General features: G+C 55.3%; 1 protein-coding gene across 2 annotated transcripts in view; it reads right to left on the bottom strand.

Moving 5' to 3' along the window:
- Window positions 1-12694, bottom strand: part of ACADVL (acyl-CoA dehydrogenase very long chain) — a 55347-nt gene extending 42653 nt beyond the window's left edge. For both annotated transcript variants that reach the window (XM_075261295.1, XM_075261294.1), the window contains exon 1: window positions 12602-12694. In XM_075261295.1, coding sequence (XP_075117396.1) covers window positions 12602-12660 — 59 coding nt within the window. In that variant the 5' untranslated portion in view covers window positions 12661-12694. The remainder of the gene's footprint in view (window positions 1-12601) is intronic.
- Between the last annotated feature and the right edge of the window lie 264 nt (window positions 12695-12958).

The following is a 12958-nucleotide window of genomic DNA, read 5'->3' on the forward strand; positions in this document are numbered from 1 at the left end:
GGACCAGTAACAGCGAGACCCCTCCTCTAACCGCAGCTATAGGGACAGGACCAGTAACAGCGAGACCCCTCCTCTAACCACAGCTATAGGGACAGAGCCAGTAACAGCGAGACCCCCCCTCTAACCGCAGCTATAGGGACATGACCAGTAACAGCGAGACCCCTCCTCTAACCACAGCTATAGGGACAGGACCAGTAACAGCGAGACCCCTCCTCTAACCACAGCTATAGGGACAGGACCAGTAACAGCGAGACCCCTCCTCTAACCACAGCTATAGGGACAGGACCAGTAACAGCGAGACCCCTCCTCTAACCACAGCTATAGGGACAGGACCAGTAACAGCGAGACCCCTCCTCTAACCACAGCTATAGGGACAGGACCAGTAACAGCGAGACCCCTCCTCTAACCACAGCTATAGGGACAGGACCAGTAACAGCGAGACCCCTCCTCTAACCACAGCTATAGGGACATGACCAGTAACAGCGAGACCCCTCCTCTAACCGCAGCTATAGGGACAGCGAGACCCCTCCTCTAACCACAGCTATAGGGACAGAGCCAGTAACAGCGAGACCCCTCCTCTAACCACAGCTATAGGGACAGGACCAGTAACAGCGAGACCCCTCCTCTAACCGCAGCTATAGGGACAGGACCAGTAACAGCGAGACCCCCCCCTCTAACCACAGCTATAGGGACATGGTCAGTAACAGCGAGACCCCTCCTCTAACCACAGCTATAGGGACAGGACCAGTAACAGCGAGACCCCTCCTCTAACCACAGCTATAGGGACAGGACCAGTAACAGCGAGACCCCTCCTCTAACCACAGCTATAGGGACAGGACCAGTAACAGCGAGACCCCCCCTCTAACCACAGCTATAGGGACAGGACCAGTAACAGCGAGACCCCTCCTCTAACCACAGCTATAGGGACATGACCAGTAACAGCGAGACCCCTCCTCTAACCACAGCTATAGGGACATGACCAGTAACAGCGAGACCCCTCCTCTAACCGCAGCTATAGGGACATGACCAGTAACAGCGAGACCCCTCCTCTAACCGCAGCTATAGGGACATGACCAGTAACAGCGAGACCCCTCCTCTAACCACAGCTATAGGGACAGGACCAGTAACAGCGAGACCCCTCCTCTAACCACAGCTATAGGGACATGGTCAGTAACAGCGAGACCCCTCCTCTAACCGCAGCTATAGGGACAGGACCAGTAACAGCGAGACCCCTCCTCTAACCACAGCTATAGGGACATGACCAGTAACAGCGAGACCCCTCCTCTAACCACAGCTATAGGGACATGACCAGTAACAGCGAGACCCCTCCTCTAACCGCAGCTATAGGGACAGGACCAGTAACAGCGAGACCCCTCCTCTAACCACAGCTATAGGGACATGACCAGTAACAGCGAGACCCCTCCTCTAACCACAGCTATAGGGACATGACCAGTAACAGCGAGACCCCTCCTCTATCCGCAGCTATAGGGACAGGACCAGTAACAGCGAGACCCCTCCTCTAACCACAGCTATAGGGACAGGACCAGTAACAGCGAGACCCCTCCTCTAACCACAGCTATAGGGACATGACCAGTAACAGCGAGACCCCTCCTCTAACCGCAGCTATAGGGACAGGACCAGTAACAGCGAGACCCCTCCTCTAACCGCAGCTATAGGGACAGGACCAGTAACAGCGAGACCCCCCCCTCTAACCACAGCTATAGGGACAGGACCAGTAACAGCGAGACCCCTCCTCTAACCACAGCTATAGGGACAGGACCAGTAACAGCGAGACCCCCCCCTCTAACCACAGCTATAGGGACAGGACCAGTAACAGCGAGACCCCTCCTCTAACCACAGCTATAGGGACAGGACCAGTAACAGCGAGACCCCTCCTCTAACCACAGCTATAGGGACAGGACCAGTAACAGCGAGACCCCTCCTCTAACCACAGCTATAGGGACAGGACCAGTAACAGCGAGACCCCTCCTCTAACCACAGCTATAGGGACAGGACCAGTAACAGCGAGACCCCTCCTCTAACCACAGCTATAGGGACAGGACCAGTAACAGCGAGACCCCTCCTCTAACCACAGCTATAGGGACATGACCAGTAACAGCGAGACCCCTCCTCTATCCGCAGCTATAGGGACAGGACCAGTAACAGCGAGACCCCTCCTCTAACCACAGCTATAGGGACAGGACCAGTAACAGCGAGACCCCTCCTCTAACCACAGCTATAGGGACAGGACCAGTAACAGCGAGACCCCTCCTCTAACCACAGCTATAGGGACAGGACCAGTAACAGCGAGACCCCCCCCTCTAACCACAGCTATAGGGACAGGACCAGTAACAGCGAGACCCCTCCTCTAACCACAGCTATAGGGACAGGACCAGAAACAGCGAGACCCCTCCTCTAACCGCAGCTATAGGGACAGGACCAGTAACAGCGAGACCCCTCCTCTAACCGCAGCTATAGGGACATGACCAGTAACAGCGAGACCCCCCCTCTAACCACAGCTATAGGGACAGGACCAGTAACAGCGAGACCCCTCCTCTAACCACAGCTATAGGGACATGACCAGTAACAGCGAGACCCCTCCTCTAACCACAGCTATAGGGACAGGACCAGTAACAGCGAGACCCCTCCTCTAACCACAGCTATAGGGACAGGACCAGTAACAGCGAGACCCCTCCTCTAACCGCAGCTATAGGGACAGGACCAGTAACAGCGAGACCCCCCCTCTAACCGCAGCTATAGGGACAGGACCAGTAACAGCGAGACCCCTCCTCTAACCACAGCTATAGGGACAGGACCAGTAACAGCGAGACCCCTCCTCTAACCACAGCTATAGGGACAGGACCAGTAACAGCGAGACCCCTCCTCTAACCACAGCTATAGGGACATGACCAGTAACAGCGAGACCCCTCCTCTAACCACAGCTATAGGGACAGGACCAGTAACAGCGAGACCCCTCCTCTAACCACAGCTATAGGGACATGACCAGTAACAGCGAGACCCCTCCTCTAACCACAGCTATAGGGACAGGACCAGTAACAGCGAGACCCCTCCTCTAACCACAGCTATAGGGACAGGACCAGTAACAGCGAGACCCCTCCTCTAACCGCAGCTATAGGGACAGGACCAGTAACAGCGAGACCCCTCCTCTAACCGCAGCTATAGGGACAGGACCAGTAACAGCGAGACCCCTCCTCTAACCACAGCTATAGGGACAGGACCAGTAACAGCGAGACCCCTCCTCTAACCGCAGCTATAGGGACAGGACCAGTAACAGCGAGACCCCTCCTCTAACCACAGCTATAGGGACAGGACCAGTAACAGCGAGACCCCTCCTCTAACCACAGCTATAGGGACAGGACCAGTAACAGCGAGACCCCTCCTCTATCCGCAGCTATAGGGACAGGACCAGTAACAGCGAGACCCCTCCTCTAACCACAGCTATAGGGACAGGACCAGTAACAGCGAGACCCCTCCTCTAACCACAGCTATAGGGACATGACCAGTAACAGCGAGACCCCTCCTCTAACCACAGCTATAGGGACAGGACCAGTAACAGCGAGACCCCTCCTCTAACCACAGCTATAGGGACAGGACCAGTAACAGCGAGACCCCTCCTCTAACCACAGCTATAGGGACAGGACCAGTAACAGCGAGACCCCTCCTCTAACCACAGCTATAGGGACAGGACCAGTAACAGCGAGACCCCTCCTCTAACCACAGCTATAGGGACAGGACCAGTAACAGCGAGACCCCTCCTCTATCCGCAGCTATAGGGACAGGACCAGTAACAGCGAGACCCCTCCTCTATCCGCAGCTATAGGGACATGACCAGTAACAGCGAGACCCCTCCTCTAACCACAGCTATAGGGACAGGACCAGTAACAGCGAGACCCCCCCTCTAACCCCAGCTATAGGGACATGACCAGTAACAGCGAGACCCCTTCTCTAACCACAGCTATAGGGACAGGACCAGTAACAGCGAGACCCCTCCTCTAACCACAGCTATAGGGACAGGACCAGTAATAGCGAGACCCCTCCTCTAACCCCAGCTATAGGGACAGGACCAGTAACAGCGAGACCCCCCCTCTAACCACAGCTATAGGGACAGGACCAGTAACAGCGAGACCCCTCCTCTAACCACAGCTATAGGGACATGGTCAGTAACAGCGAGACCCCTCCTCTAACCGCAGCTATAGGGACAGGACCAGTAACAGCGAGACCCCTCCTCTAACCACAGCTATAGGGACAGGACCAGTAACAGCGAGACCCCTCCTCTAACCGCAGCTATAGGGACATGACCAGTAACAGCGAGACCCCTCCTCTAACCACAGCTATAGGGACAGGACCAGTAACAGCGAGACCCCTCCTCTAACCACAGCTATAGGGACAGGACCAGTAACAGCGAGACCCCTCCTCTAACCACAGCTATAGGGACATGACCAGTAACAGCGAGACCCCTCCTCTAACCACAGCTATAGGGACAGGACCAGTAACAGCGAGACCCCTCCTCTAACCACAGCTATAGGGACATGGTCAGTAACAGCGAGACCCCTCCTCTAACCGCAGCTATAGGGACAGGACCAGTAACAGCGAGACCCCTCCTCTAACCACAGCTATAGGGACATGACCAGTAACAGCGAGACCCCTCCTCTAACCACAGCTATAGGGACATGACCAGTAACAGCGAGACCCCTCCTCTAACCGCAGCTATAGGGACAGGACCAGTAACAGCGAGACCCCTCCTCTAACCACAGCTATAGGGACATGACCAGTAACAGCGAGACCCCTCCTCTAACCACAGCTATAGGGACATGACCAGTAACAGCGAGACCCCTCCTCTATCCGCAGCTATAGGGACAGGACCAGTAACAGCGAGACCCCTCCTCTAACCACAGCTATAGGGACAGGACCAGTAACAGCGAGACCCCTCCTCTAACCACAGCTATAGGGACATGACCAGTAACAGCGAGACCCCTCCTCTAACCGCAGCTATAGGGACAGGACCAGTAACAGCGAGACCCCTCCTCTAACCACAGCTATAGGGACAGGACCAGTAACAGCGAGACCCCCCCCTCTAACCACAGCTATAGGGACAGGACCAGTAACAGCGAGACCCCTCCTCTAACCACAGCTATAGGGACAGGACCAGTAACAGCGAGACCCCCCCCTCTAACCACAGCTATAGGGACAGGACCAGTAACAGCGAGACCCCTCCTCTAACCACAGCTATAGGGACATGACCAGTAACAGCGAGACCCCTCCTCTAACCACAGCTATAGGGACAGGACCAGTAACAGCGAGACCCCTCCTCTAACCACAGCTATAGGGACAGGACCAGTAACAGCGAGACCCCTCCTCTAACCACAGCTATAGGGACAGGACCAGTAATAGCGAGACCCCTCCTCTAACCCCAGCTATAGGGACAGGACCAGTAACAGCGAGACCCCCCCCTCTAACCACAGCTATAGGGACAGGACCAGTAACAGCGAGACCCCTCCTCTAACCACAGCTATAGGGACAGAGCCAGTAACAGCGAGACCCCTCCTCTAACCACAGCTATAGGGACAGGACCAGTAACAGCGAGACCCCTCCTCTAACCGCAGCTATAGGGACAGGACCAGTAACAGCGAGACCCCTCCTCTAACCGCAGCTATAGGGACATGACCAGTAACAGCGAGACCCCCCCTCTAACCACAGCTATAGGGACAGGACCAGTAACAGCGAGACCCCTCCTCTAACCACAGCTATAGGGACATGACCAGTAACAGCGAGACCCCTCCTCTAACCACAGCTATAGGGACAGGACCAGTAACAGCGAGACCCCTCCTCTAACCACAGCTATAGGGACAGGACCAGTAACAGCGAGACCCCTCCTCTAACCGCAGCTATAGGGACAGGACCAGTAACAGCGAGACCCCCCCTCTAACCGCAGCTATAGGGACAGGACCAGTAACAGCGAGACCCCTCCTCTAACCACAGCTATAGGGACAGGACCAGTAACAGCGAGACCCCTCCTCTAACCACAGCTATAGGGACAGGACCAGTAACAGCGAGACCCCTCCTCTAACCACAGCTATAGGGACATGGTCAGTAACAGCGAGACCCCCTCCTCTAACCACAGCTATAGGGACATGACCAGTAACAGCGAGACCCCTCCTCTAACCACAGCTATAGGGACAGGACCAGTAACAGCGAGACCCCTCCTCTAACCACAGCTATAGGGACAGGACCAGTAACAGCGAGACCCCTCCTCTAACCGCAGCTATAGGGACAGGACCAGTAACAGCGAGACCCCTCCTCTAACCACAGCTATAGGGACAGGACCAGTAACAGCGAGACCCCTCCTCTAACCACAGCTATAGGGACATGACCAGTAACAGCGAGACCCCTCCTCTAACCACAGCTATAGGGACAGGACCAGTAACAGCGAGACCCCTCCTCTAACCACAGCTATAGGGACAGGACCAGTAACAGCGAGACCCCTCCTCTAACCGCAGCTATAGGGACAGGACCAGTAACAGCGAGACCCCTCCTCTAACCGCAGCTATAGGGACAGGACCAGTAACAGCGAGACCCCTCCTCTAACCACAGCTATAGGGACAGGACCAGTAACAGCGAGACCCCTCCTCTAACCGCAGCTATAGGGACAGGACCAGTAACAGCGAGACCCCTCCTCTAACCACAGCTATAGGGACAGGACCAGTAACAGCGAGACCCCTCCTCTAACCACAGCTATAGGGACAGGACCAGTAACAGCGAGACCCCTCCTCTATCCGCAGCTATAGGGACAGGACCAGTAACAGCGAGACCCCTCCTCTAACCACAGCTATAGGGACAGGACCAGTAACAGCGAGACCCCTCCTCTAACCACAGCTATAGGGACATGACCAGTAACAGCGAGACCCCTCCTCTAACCACAGCTATAGGGACAGGACCAGTAACAGCGAGACCCCTCCTCTAACCACAGCTATAGGGACAGGACCAGTAACAGCGAGACCCCTCCTCTAACCACAGCTATAGGGACAGGACCAGTAACAGCGAGACCCCTCCTCTAACCACAGCTATAGGGACAGGACCAGTAACAGCGAGACCCCTCCTCTAACCACAGCTATAGGGACAGGACCAGTAACAGCGAGACCCCTCCTCTATCCGCAGCTATAGGGACAGGACCAGTAACAGCGAGACCCCTCCTCTATCCGCAGCTATAGGGACATGACCAGTAACAGCGAGACCCCTCCTCTAACCACAGCTATAGGGACAGGACCAGTAACAGCGAGACCCCCCTCTAACCCCAGCTATAGGGACATGACCAGTAACAGCGAGACCCCTTCTCTAACCACAGCTATAGGGACAGGACCAGTAACAGCGAGACCCCTCCTCTAACCACAGCTATAGGGACAGGACCAGTAATAGCGAGACCCCTCCTCTAACCCCAGCTATAGGGACAGGACCAGTAACAGCGAGACCCCCCCCTCTAACCACAGCTATAGGGACAGGACCAGTAACAGCGAGACCCCTCCTCTAACCACAGCTATAGGGACAGCGAGACCCCTCCTCTAACCACAGCTATAGGGACAGGACCAGTAACAGCGAGACCCCTCCTCTAACCACAGCTATAGGGACAGGACCAGTAACAGCGAGACCCCTCCTCTAACCACAGCTATAGGGACAGGACCAGTAACAGCGAGACCCCTCCTCTAACCGCAGCTATAGGGACAGGACCAGTAACAGCGAGACCCCCCCTCTAACCACAGCTATAGGGACAGGACCAGTAACAGCGAGACCCCTCCTCTAACCGCAGCTATAGGGACAGGACCAGTAACAGCGAGACCCCTCCTCTAACCACAGCTATAGGGACAGGACCAGTAACAGCGAGACCCCTCCTCTAACCGCAGCTATAGGGACAGGACCAGTAACAGCGAGACCCCTCCTCTAACCACAGCTATAGGGACAGGACCAGTAACAGCGAGACCCCTCCTCTAACCACAGCTATAGGGACAGGACCAGTAACAGCGAGACCCCTCCTCTAACCACAGCTATAGGGACAGGACCAGTAACAGCGAGACCCCTCCTCTAACCGCAGCTATAGGGACAGGACCAGTAACAGCGAGACCCCTCCTCTAACCACAGCTATAGGGACAGAGCCAGTAACAGCGAGACCCCTCCTCTAACCACAGCTATAGGGACAGAGCCAGTAACAGCGAGACCCCTCCTCTAACCACAGCTATAGGGACAGGACCAGTAACAGCGAGACCCCTCCTCTAACCACAGCTATAGGGACAGGACCAGTAACAGCGAGACCCCTCCTCTAACCACAGCTATAGGGACAGGACCAGTAACAGCGAGACCCCTCCTCTAACCACAGCTATAGGGACAGGACCAGTAATAGCGAGACCCCTCCTCTAACCCCAGCTATAGGGACAGGACCAGTAACAGCGAGACCCCCCCCTCTAACCACAGCTATAGGGACAGGACCAGTAACAGCGAGACCCCTCCTCTAACCACAGCTATAGGGACAGCGAGACCCCTCCTCTAACCACAGCTATAGGGACAGGACCAGTAACAGCGAGACCCCTCCTCTAACCACAGCTATAGGGACAGGACCAGTAACAGCGAGACCCCTCCTCTAACCACAGCTATAGGGACAGGACCAGTAACAGCGAGACCCCTCCTCTAACCGCAGCTATAGGGACAGGACCAGTAACAGCGAGACCCCCCCTCTAACCACAGCTATAGGGACAGGACCAGTAACAGCGAGACCCCTCCTCTAACCGCAGCTATAGGGACAGGACCAGTAACAGCGAGACCCCTCCTCTAACCACAGCTATAGGGACAGGACCAGTAACAGCGAGACCCCTCCTCTAACCGCAGCTATAGGGACAGGACCAGTAACAGCGAGACCCCTCCTCTAACCACAGCTATAGGGACAGGACCAGTAACAGCGAGACCCCTCCTCTAACCACAGCTATAGGGACAGGACCAGTAACAGCGAGACCCCTCCTCTAACCACAGCTATAGGGACAGGACCAGTAACAGCGAGACCCCTCCTCTAACCGCAGCTATAGGGACAGGACCAGTAACAGCGAGACCCCTCCTCTAACCACAGCTATAGGGACAGGACCAGTAACAGCGAGACCCCTCCTCTAACCACAGCTATAGGGACAGGACCAGTAACAGCGAGACCCCTCCTCTAACCACAGCTATAGGGACAGGACCAGTAACAGCGAGACCCCTCCTCTAACCACAGCTATAGGGACATGACCAGTAACAGCGAGACCCCTCCTCTAACCGCAGCTATAGGGACAGCGAGACCCCTCCTCTAACCACAGCTATAGGGACAGAGCCAGTAACAGCGAGACCCCTCCTCTAACCACAGCTATAGGGACAGGACCAGTAACAGCGAGACCCCTCCTCTAACCACAGCTATAGGGACAGGACCAGTAACAGCGAGACCCCTCCTCTAACCACAGCTATAGGGACAGGACCAGTAACAGCGAGACCCCTCCTCTAACCCCAGCTATAGGGACATGACCAGTAACAGCGAGACCCCTCCTCTAACCGCAGCTATAGGGACAGGACCAGTAACAGCGAGACCCCTCCTCTAACCGCAGCTATAGGGACAGGACCAGTAACAGCGAGACCCCTCCTCTAACCACAGCTATAGGGACATGACCAGTAACAGCGAGACCCCTCCTCTAACCGCAGCTATAGGGACAGGACCAGTAACAGCGAGACCCCTCCTCTAACCACAGCTATAGGGACAGGACCAGTAACAGCGAGACCCCTCCTCTAACCACAGCTATAGGGACATGACCAGTAACAGCGAGACCCCTCCTCTAACCGCAGCTATAGGGACAGGACCAGTAACAGCGAGACCCCTCCTCTAACCACAGCTATAGGGACATGACCAGTAACAGCGAGACCCCTCCTCTATCCGCAGCTATAGGGACAGGACCAGTAACAGCGAGACCCCTCCTCTAACCACAGCTATAGGGACAGGACCAGTAACAGCGAGACCCCTCCTCTAACCGCAGCTATAGGGACAGGACCAGTAACAGCGAGACCCCCCCCTCTAACCCCAGCTATAGGGACATGACCAGTAACAGCGAGACCCCTCCTCTAACCACAGCTATAGGGACAGGACCAGTAACAGCGAGACCCCTCCTCTAACCGCAGCTATAGGGACAGGACCAGTAACAGCGAGACCCCTCCTCTAACCGCAGCTATAGGGACAGGACCAGTAACAGCGAGACCCCTCCTCTAACCACAGCTATAGGGACAGGACCAGAAACAGCGAGACCCCTCCTCTATCCGCAGCTATAGGGACAGGACCAGTAACAGCGAGACCCCTCCTCTAACCACAGCTATAGGGACAGGACCAGTAACAGCGAGACCCCTCCTCTAACCACAGCTATAGGGACAGGACCAGTAACAGCGAGACCCCTCCTCTATCCGCAGCTATAGGGACAGGACCAGTAACAGCGAGACCCCTCCTCTAACCACAGCTATAGGGACAGGACCAGTAACAGCGAGACCCCTCCTCTAACCACAGCTATAGGGACATGACCAGTAACAGCGAGACCCCTCCTCTAACCACAGCTATAGGGACAGGACCAGTAACAGCGAGACCCCTCCTCTAACCACAGCTATAGGGACAGGACCAGTAACAGCGAGACCCCTCCTCTAACCACAGCTATAGGGACAGGACCAGTAACAGCGAGACCCCTCCTCTAACCACAGCTATAGGGACAGGACCAGTAACAGCGAGACCCCCCCTCTAACCACAGCTATAGAGACAGGACCAGTAACAGCGAGACCCCTCCTCTAACCGCAGCTATAGGGACAGGACCAGTAACAGCGAGACCCCTCCTCTAACCGCAGCTATAGGGACAGGACCAGTAACAGCGAGACCCCTCCTCTAACCACAGCTATAGGGACAGGACCAGTAACAGCGAGACCCCTCCTCTAACCACAGCTATAGGGACAGGACCAGTAACAGCGAGACCCCTCCTCTAACCGCAGCTATAGGGACAGGACCAGTAACAGCGAGACCCCTCCTCTAACCGCAGCTATAGGGACAGAGCCAGTAACAGCGAGACCCCTCCTCTAACCACAGCTATAGGGACAGAGCCAGTAACAGCGAGACCCCTCCTCTAACCACAGCTATAGGGACAGGACCAGTAACAGCGAGACCCCTCCTCTAACCACAGCTATAGGGACAGGACCAGTAACAGCGAGACCCCTCCTCTAACCACAGCTATAGGGACAGGACCAGTAACAGCGAGACCCCCCCTCTAACCGCAGCTATAGGGACAGGACCAGTAACAGCGAGACCCCTCCTCTAACCACAGCTATAGGGACAGGACCAGTAACAGCGAGACCCCTCCTCTAACCACAGCTATAGGGACAGGACCAGTAACAGCGAGACCCCCCCTCTAACCCCAGCTATAGGGACATGACCAGTAACAGCGAGACCCCTCCTCTAACCACAGCTATAGGGACAGGACCAGTAACAGCGGGACCCCTCCTCTAACCACAGCTATAGGGACAGGACCAGTAACAGCGAGACCCCTCCTCTAACCACAGCTATAGGGACAGGACCAGTAACAGCGAGACCCCTCCTCTAACCACAGCTATAGGGACAGGACCAGTAACAGCGAGACCCCTCCTCTAACCACAGCTATAGGGACAGGACCAGTAACAGCGAGACCCCTCCTCTAACCACAGCTATAGGGACATGACCAGTAACAGCGAGACCCCTCCTCTAACCACAGCTATAGGGACATGACCAGTAACAGCGAGACCCCTCCTCTAACCACAGCTATAGGGACAGGACCAGTAACAGCGAGACCCCTCCTCTAACCACAGCTATAGGGACAGGACCAGTAACAGCGAGACCCCTCCTCTAACCACAGCTATAGGGACAGGACCAGTAACAGCGAGACCCCTCCTCTAACCACAGCTATAGGGACAGGACCAGTAACAGCGAGACCCCCCCCTCTAACCACAGCTATAGGGACAGGACCAGTAACAGCGAGACCCCTCCTCTAACCACAGCTATAGGGACAGGACCAGTAACAGCGAGACCCCTCCTCTAACCACAGCTATAGGGACAGGACCAGTAACAGCGAGACCCCTCCTCTAACCGCAGCTATAGGGACAGGACCAGTAACAGCGAGACCCCCCCTCTAACCACAGCTATAGGGACAGAGCCAGTAACAGCGAGACCCCTCCTCTAACCACCTGACTATTCACACACACATTATATATATATATACACATATTTGCGCACACACCTATAGCTTTCCTCGCTCCTATATAGACGCTCTCCCCCCTTCCCCCTTATACAGTAACGTGTAACTTTCCTCTCATTCACTTCATCCTCCCTCAGACAACAATGGATCAGTCCACTTCATATAATAAACACTATCCGGACTGAACCATTGTGCCGACAGACAGGTTGATATGGCTGTACCAATGCAATTACCAATGCAAGTTTTAAAAATAATTCTGGGACACGACGCTCCCCCCCCCCCCCCCCCCCTATATATGGCTATGTATACATCTACAAGTAACTTACCCCCGGGATATACAACGAAGAATTCCCCGGGACACGGAAACCGGTAAGACAGCCGTCATGTTGTCAGCAGGACAAGGTCACCTCACTTCCGGCACCACGTGACTGACTACTGCGCGCAAAGGATTGTGGGGGCGGGACCAGTGTGAGGCGACAGAGAGAGAATATATACAGTGTGAGGGGGAGTATATACAGTGTGAGGGGGAGTATATACAGTGTGAGGGGGAGTATATACAGTGTGAGGGGGAGTATATACAGTGTGAGGGGGAGTATATACAGTGTGAGGGGGAGTATATACAGTGTGAGGGGGAGTATATACAGTATATACAGTGTGAGGGGGAGTATATACAGTGTGAGGGG

This window comes from Leptodactylus fuscus, unplaced genomic scaffold, assembly GCF_031893055.1.
Source record: "Leptodactylus fuscus isolate aLepFus1 unplaced genomic scaffold, aLepFus1.hap2 HAP2_SCAFFOLD_104, whole genome shotgun sequence".
Taxonomy (NCBI): domain Eukaryota; kingdom Metazoa; phylum Chordata; class Amphibia; order Anura; family Leptodactylidae; genus Leptodactylus; species Leptodactylus fuscus.